Source organism: Oncorhynchus mykiss, chromosome 8 (genome assembly GCF_057628025.1).
Source record: "Oncorhynchus mykiss isolate SJ-2025 chromosome 8, ASM5762802v1, whole genome shotgun sequence".
NCBI classification, from domain to species: Eukaryota; Metazoa; Chordata; class Actinopteri; order Salmoniformes; family Salmonidae; genus Oncorhynchus; species Oncorhynchus mykiss.
In genome coordinates, this window is record NC_143029.1 from 91,152,501 (window position 1) to 91,160,956 (window position 8,456).

Genomic DNA, 8,456 nt, shown 5'->3' on the forward strand with positions numbered 1-8,456 from the left:
GGAGTGAAGGAAGGGAGGAGTGAAGGAAGGGCGGAGTGAAGGAAGGGCGGAGTGAAGGAAGGGCGGAGTGAAGGAAGGGAGGAGTGAAGGAAGGGAGGAGTGAAGGAAGGGAGGAGTGAAGGAAGGGAGGAGTGAAGGAAGGGAGGAGTGAAGGAAGGGCGGAGTGAAGGAAGGGAGGAGTGAAGGAAGGGAGGAGTGAAGGAAGGGAGGAGTGAAGGAAGGGAGGAGTGAAGGAAGGGAGGAGTGAAGGAAGGGAGGAGTGAAGGAAGGGAGGAGTGAAGGAAGGGCGGAGTGGAGGTAGAAAGGACTTACAGGCGTAGGTCTTGATGTTTTTCAGTTTGCCCTCGTTGACATAGGCGAACAGAGGAGCCCTAGCCATGTCTCTGGCAGTGTTACTACCCTGGGCCACGTAACCTGCCTTTCCCTGGATAGACAAACATACTATATGAATAAGGCCATCACATCTGCCAACAACACCATGAAAACTACTCTGTGGGCCTGACCTCAACCCTGAATAAGCTAAATTCCTTCCGGTCTCTATTTGGATAGCTAGCTCCCAGTCACGATACCTGCCTCTCTAGGGGGGAGTCGGACCAGAGTTACACGTAGTGGCAACTTCATTAACCTTTCTATGGGTATTCTGACCTTGAACTGAAGCATGTGTAACAGTATAACTTTAGACCGTCGCCTCGCCCATACCCAGTTAGCGCGCACCGCTAACTAAGCTAGCCGTTTCACATCCGTTACACATGGGGAAACACATGTGCCAGCCAGGTATTCCTTTGGAATGAATGAATGACAGATCTCTTGCATGTAGTCATCACACACCTGATGTTTTTATACAGAGAGTATACCATCTTCAAATGTAACGCATCTCAAAAAGGAAAATAGTGCAATTTGTACAATTTTAAAAAAACGAATATTTCACAAATTAATTTGAGGTTTTATAATAAAAACATATGTATTTACAGTGTTACAAAACATTGTCTGGATCTCTTTAAAAGTCAGGTAGATCACATCATTACCATCTTTCTGTTTACAAAGCCCTGCTCCACAAACTTCCAACTTTTCATTTCCTTCCACCTTACGTGTGGAATGATCTACAACACATTTTAAAATTGGAGGAATTTCAGCCGGTTGTTAGGGGACCCTTTAGGGCCTTTCGGGCGGTTGTTAGGGGACCCTCTAGGGCATTTCAGACGGTTGTTAGGGGATCCTCTAGGGCATTTCAGACGGTTGTTAGGGGATCCTCTAGGGCGTTTCAGACGGTTGTTAGGGGATCCTCTAGGGCGTTTCAGGCGGTTGTTAGGGGATCCTCTAGGGCGTTTCAGGCGGTTGTTAGGGGACCCTCTAGGGCCTTTCAGGCGGTTGTTAGGGGATCCTCTAGGGCATTTCAGGCGGTTGTTAGGGGATCCTCTAGGGCATTTCAGGCGGTTGTTAGGGGATCCTCTAGGGCATTTCAGGCGGTTGTTAGGGGATCCTCTAGGGCCTTTCGGGCGGTTGTTAGGGGACCCTCTAGGGCATTTCAGGCGGTTGTTAGGGGATCCTCTAGGGCATTTCAGGCGGTTGTTAGGGGATCCTCTAGGGCCTTTCGGGCGGTTGTTAGGGGACCCTCTAGGGCCTTTCGGGCGGTTGTTAGGGGACCCTCTAGGGCCTTTCGGGCGGTTGTTAGGGGACCCTCTAGGGCCTTTCGGGCGGTTGTTAGGGGACCCTCTAGGGCGTTTCGGACGGTTGTTAGGGGACCTTTTTACTGAAGTATATGTTATGTTTATGATTGTGTTTTTTGTGTATTGTTGTGTAGTTTAATGTGTATAATGTGTTTAGTGTATTTTGATGTGTACAGGGTTCACCTGGAAAAGACACCTTGGTCTCACCATTGACTCCCTGTCTAAATAAAGACACCTCGGTCTCAGCATTGACTCCCTGTCTGAATAAAGACACCTTGGTCTCACCATTGACTCCCTGTCTAAATAAAGACACCTCGGTCTCAGCATTGACTCCCTGTCTAAATAAAGACACCCTGGTCTCAGCATTGACTCCCTGTCTAAATAAAGACACCTCGGTCTCAGCATTGACTCCCTGTCTAAATAAAGACACCCTGGTCTCAGAATTGACTCCCTGTCTCAGCATTGACTCCCTGTCTGAATAAAGACACCTCGGTCTCAGCATTGACTCCCTGTCTCAGCATTGACTTCCTGTCTAAATAAAGACACCTCGGTCTCAGCATTGACTCCCTGTCTAAATAAAGGATCAATCAAAATAATTTATAGGGCACAAAAGTAACTGTCCTTCAAAAGTAACTAGAAATCATATAGGCTGTATCTCAATCAAATAACAAAATATTTTCTGGTGCTCCTAAATTTAATCTCGCCAAGTAGTAGTACGGTAACCCTGACATCCGTACCTGTAGGGAGATGGTGTAGTCAGTCCCAGGTTTGAGACGGTTTGTATCCCGACTCCACAGCTGGTTCAGAACCTCAGAGAGCTCGTGGTTCACACCTTGACTAATACACAGACAGGCAATAGACACATCGATATGATATCCTACTTTCCCATTGCAATGCAAGAAAAATACCCTTGCTATAGATATAATGCTACAGGGGGGGGGGGGGGGGACAAAAGCATGGAGATACTGCTAGGGAGATCTATGTTCAATCTCTTTCCAGTAACCTACAGAGATCTATGTTCAATCTCTTTCCAGTAACCTACAGAGATCTATGTTCAATCTCTTTCCAGTAATTTACAGAGATCCATGTTCAATCTCTATGTTGATACTCAGCTGGCGCCTCTGCATTGCTATTATGGTAACCTACAGGGATCTATGTTGATACTCAGCTGGTGACTCTGCATTGCTATAATGGTAACCTACAGGGATCTATGTTGATACTCAGCTGGTGTCTCTGCATTGCTATAATGGTAACCTACAGGGATCTATGTTGATACTCAGCTGGTGCCTCTGCATTGCTATAATGGTAACCTACAGGGATCTATGTTGATACTCAGCTGGTGCCTCTGCATTGCTATAATGGTAACCTACAGGGATCTATGTTGATACTCAGCTGGTGTCTCTGCATTGCTATAATGGTAACCTACAGGGATCTATGTTGATACTCAGCTGGTGCCTCTGCATTGCTATAATGGTAACCTACAGGGATCTATGTTGATACTCAGCTGGTGTCTCTGCATTGCTATAATGGTAACCTAACGTAGCAGGTGTAAAAAGAAAACGCCTGAAACTAGAGAAGGAGTTGAAATGGAGTGTTGTCTTGTTAATATGTCCAAAACTGGAAAATCCGGTTGTTGGGGACCGAGACAGAGGCTACTATAACAGAGACAATACCGTGGAGGTTTGATAAACCAATAGCCCGTGGATATGTTAACTTCCTGTTAACAGCCACAGCCACATCCAGTTACCACTGTGGCCTTCACTTCCCTTAAAATAACAACATCTGGGACACTTAAAAAAAAAAGTAACCATTCATTCTCATAGAAAAGACCAGTGCCCGGGAGTTTTTGATTCGGGTGCTATTTGGGTGACTCTTAACCCCTCACCAGAGGACCCCGTAACCTCAGTGTCTAAAACAACCTAGATAGAACAGGGGCACAAAATATTGTGAAATCGCTTGTGACAGGAAACCATCTACCAAAATATAACTACAAAATAGAGGTCGACCGATTAGGATTGTTCAACGCTGATCCGATTATTGGAGGACCAAAAAAGTTGATACCGATTAATCTGATGATTTTTTTTTGTGTTATTTGTAATAATGACAATTACAACAATACTGAATGAACACTTATTTTAACTTAATATAATACAACAATAAAATCAATTTAGCCTAAAATAAATAATGAAACATGTTCAATTTGGTTTAAATAATGCAAGAACAAAGTGTTGGAGAAGAAAGTAAAAGTGCAATATGTGCCATGTAAGAAAGATAACATTTCAGTTCCTTGCTCAGAACATGAGAACATATGAAAGCTGGTGGTTCCTTTTAACATGAGTCTTCAATATTCCCAGGTAAGAAGTGTTAGGTTGTAGTTATTATAGGAATTATAGGACTATTTCCCTCTCTACCATTTGTATTTCATTAACCTTTGACTATTGTATGTTCTTATAGGCACTTTAGTATTGCCAGTGTAACAGTGTAGCTTCCGTCCCTCTCCTCGCTCCTCCCTGGGCTCGAACCAGGAACACATCGACAACAGCCACCATCAAAGCAGCCTTACCCATGCTGAGCAAGGGGAACAACTACTAGAAGGCTCAGAGCGAGTGACGTTTGAAACACTATTAGCGCGCGCTAACTAGCTGGCCATTTCACATCGGTTACACCAGCCTCATCTCGGGAGTTGATAGGCTTGAAGTCATAAACAGCGCAATGTTTGACGCACAACGAAGAGCTGCTGGCAAAACACACGAAAGTGCTGTTTGAATGAATGTTTATGAGCCTGCTGCTGCTCAGTCAGACTGCTCTATCAAATCATAGACTTAGTTATAACATAATAACACACAGAAATAGGGGCCTTAGGTCATTAATATGGTCGAACCCGGAAACTAGCATCTCGAAAACAAGATGTTTATTCTTTCAGTGAAATACGGAACCGTTCCGTATTTTATCTAACGGGTGGCATCCCTAAGTCTAAATATTTCTGTTACATTGTACAACCTTCAATGTTATGTCATAATTACATGAAATTCTGGCAAATTAGGCGGCCCAAACTGTTGCATATACACTGACTCTGCGTGCAATGAACGAACAGGCAACGGGGCCAGACAGCGAACAGCAAACGGGGCCAGACAGCGAACAGCAAACGGGGCCAGACAGAGAACAGCCAACGGGGCCAGACAGAGAACAGCCAACGGGGCCAGACAGCGAACAGCCAACGGGGCCAGACAGCCAACGGGGCCAGACAGCGAACAGCCAACGGGGCCAGACAGCGAACAGCCAACGGGGCCAGACAGTTAACAGCCAACGGGGCCAGACAGCGAACATCCAACGGGGCCAGACAGCGAACATCCAACGGGCCAGACAGCGAACATCCAACGGGGCCAGACAGCGAACAGCCAACGGGGCCAGACAGCGAACATCCAACGGGGCCAGACAGAGAACAGCCAACGGGGCCAGACAGAGAACAGCCAACGGGGCCAGACAGCCAACGGGGCCAGACAGCGAACAGCCAACGGGGCCAGACAGCGAACATCCAACGGGGCCAGACAGAGAACAGCCAACGGGGCCAGACAGAGAACAGCCAACGGAGTCAGATAGCGGCCTGAGCTGATCTACTTCCTGTGTTGGTTTCAGAAGTGTAGTTTGGTGAGCTAATGAATATCATCCCCATATCCTGCTGCTGTTTCATCTTGGAACATCAAAAGGACTTTTCAGCCACCTACAGCATTTAGCTGACTCAGTAATTAGCAAGGAACAGTTGTTTTGCAGAAAAACTATCGTTTTAGTGCATGTTGATTGCTCAACTTTATCTTTTTTTTTTTTTGTGATGTTATATTTTTGCGTTTTGATCTTTCAATCAAAACATAGCATGCTGTGACTAATATTAATGATATAGTATGAGATGAATTCAAATCAAATTGTATTTGTCACACGTGCTTAATAGTCCCGAATGTGTCTTTGTTTGTATCTAATCAAGCCCCTTTGTTGAGTATTCAGGAGGATACGTCAACAGAAACCAAGACAGATCCAGATAAATACCACGTCAGTAGTGGCTGTTGACATGACGTTTGCATATGGAGACGCAAGGTCAATATTCGGTATATTGTTCCTGCGGTTATAAAACTCCAAGTACCACTTGCATTGCATGTCCGCCAACAGTTTTAGTTCAACAGGAGGAAATGACATGTCATGCTGTTAGTTTCACTAACGGGTCCCTACAAACAAAAACAGTCACATTTCAAATAAACATTTCCAAAGATCCAGGCTTCTATTTAAAGACGCAATAACAGTACCATCACCGTCATTTCTGATCCTGTTGTTATTTTATTGTTTATTTAACTAGGCAATTCAGTTCATAAGAACACATTCTTATTTTCATTGACGTCCTAGGAACAGTGGGGTTAACTGCCTTGTTCAGGGGCAGAACGACAGATGTTGTACCTTGTCAACTCAGAGATTCAATCTAGCAACTTTTCGGTTACTAGTCCAACGCTCTAACCACTAGGCTACCTGCCTGCCGTTATTAATCAGGAATCCATTTTACAATTAAAATAACAACCTTTGCACTTTAAAAACATGTGCTGTAAGGTCTCTCTCCACCTGCTGTATTCGGCGCATGTGACAAATCAAATTTGATTTACATTAGTGTTCAACTAACTAATATTTTTCGTAGCAGGCTGTTTGATTTAAAGATCAAACGCAAAAATAACATCACAAAAAAAGATACAATTGAGCAATCAACATACACTAATACAATATATGTTTTTTTGTTGCCAAAAGTATATCTATCATTATTTGCGGTTGATCACTGCAATTCAACAGCATGTGTGTGACAATTTAGCCTAAAATGTAACTCACCTCCGTGCCATAGTTAATTCTTCAGTGAGTAAAGTTACTTCCGACCTCGCATCCCTTCTTCAGCAATAAACAGTTTGCATGAAGACGGTTATCTGAGCTGTCGGCCAAAAAGTCCCTGATGTTTGTCCAATAACATGACAGACATATGAAAACGCGTCTGGGCGGGGCGTGGGGGCGGGGTTTGCACATTGTAGACCATTCCATTGGTCCTTAAGTGGAGTCTCCATCTACCTTGTGCACCAGGCATTGGGCAAATTTGATTGTGCTGATCCGAGGGGAAAGAAACGGTGAGGGAGGAGCACCCTCTCAAAGCGAACAGTCATCTGCGCTGCTCGGTCATATTATCAACAAGGCATGGTGCATTTTTCAGCAACAAATATAACTTCTATTTTACATAATATATATTGTTTTATTCCAAAACGAATGCAATCAATGTTCACCTGGTGCAAAGCCCGCCAGATGCGCCCGAGCCAGATGAACCTAATCCGCTCCCTGCAGAACGTAAAGGCCTGATCACGTGACACCGTTCGGCTTGCGGAGGAACTGTTGTGAGGAAATACTCTCCGCATTATTAACAATAGGTACAAATCAATTAAATTCAAGAGCTTTATTAGATAGATAAATAGATAAACAAAAGTGAAATAAACAAAAAATTAACAGTAAACATTTCACTCACAGAAGATCCAAAGGAATAGACACATTTCAAATGTCATATTATTTCTATATACAGTGTTGTAACAATGTACAAATAGTTAAAGCACAGAAGGTAAATAAATCAACCTAAATATTGGTTGTATTTACAATGGTGTTTGTTCTTCACTGGTTGACCTTTTCTCGTGGCAACAGATCTTGCTGTTGTGATGTCACACTGTGGTATTTCACCCAATAGATATGGAAGTTTATCAAAATTGGGTTTGTTTTCAAATTCTTTGTGGATCTGTGTAATCTGAGGGAAATATGTGCCTCTAATATGGTTATACATTTGGCAAGAGGTTAGGAAGTGCAGCTCAGTAAGATTTCCTTCATTTTGAGTTAGTCACGGTGGACAGGTACTCTGCCGCTGTGTACTCTCTGTTTAGGGCCAAATAGCATTCTAGTTTGCTCTGTTTTTTTTGTTAATTATTTCCAATGTGTCAAGTAATTATCTTTTTGTTTTCTTATTATTTGGTTGGGTCTAATTGTGTTTGTTATCCTGGGGCTCTGTGGGGTGTGTTTGAGCACTCACTTCTGTCATCATGAAGTGCTTTGAGAGGCTAGTCAAGGATCATATCACCTCCACCCTACCTGACACCCTAGACCCACTCCAATTTGCTTACCGCCAAAATAGATCCACAGACGACGCAATCACACTGCACACTGCCCTAACCCATCTGGACAAGAGGAATTCCTATGTAAGAATGCTGTTCATCGACTACAGCTCAGCATTCAACACCATAGTACCCTCCAAACTCATCATTAAGCTCAGGGCCCTGGGTCTCGACCCCACCATGTGCAATTGGGTCATGGACTTTCTGACGGGACGCCCCCAGGTGGTGAAGGTAGGAAACAACATCTCCACCCCGCTGATCCTCAACACTGGGGCCCCACAAAGGTGTGTTCTCAGCCATCTCCTGTACCCCCTGTTCACCCACGACTGTGTGGCCATGCACGCCTCCAACTCAATCATCGAGTTTGCGGACGACACAACAGTGGTAGGCTTGATTACTAACAACGACGAGATGGCCTACAGGGAGGAGGTGAGGGCCCTCGGAGTGTGGTGTCAGGAAAATAACCTCACACTCAACGTCAACAAAACAAAGGAGATGATCGTGGACTTTTGGAAACAGCAGAGGGAGCATCCCCCTATCCACATCGACGGGACAGTAGTGGAGAAGGTGGAAAGTTTCAAGTTCCTTGGCGTACACATCACTGACAAACTGAATTGGTCCA

The 8,456-nt window shown here is 44.4% G+C and overlaps 1 protein-coding gene across 4 annotated transcripts in view; it reads right to left on the minus strand.

The window, feature by feature from the left end:
- Positions 1-6,791, minus strand: part of LOC110530885 (uridylate-specific endoribonuclease C) — a 17,958-nt gene extending 11,167 nt beyond the window's left edge. The window contains exons 1-3 of one of the 4 annotated variants that reach the window (XM_090182952.1): positions 6,528-6,791; positions 2,405-2,499; positions 313-424 (exon numbers count right to left, since the gene is read on the minus strand). In XM_090182952.1, coding sequence (XP_090039078.1) covers positions 313-379 — 67 coding nt within the window. In that variant the 5' untranslated portion in view covers positions 380-424; positions 2,405-2,499; positions 6,528-6,791. Of the gene's footprint in view, positions 1-312; positions 425-2,404; positions 2,505-6,527 lie in introns of all 4 variants that reach the window. The other 3 variants (XM_090182951.1, XM_090182954.1, XM_090182953.1) reach the window with 3 other exon arrangements.
- Between the last annotated feature and the right edge of the window lie 1,665 nt (positions 6,792-8,456).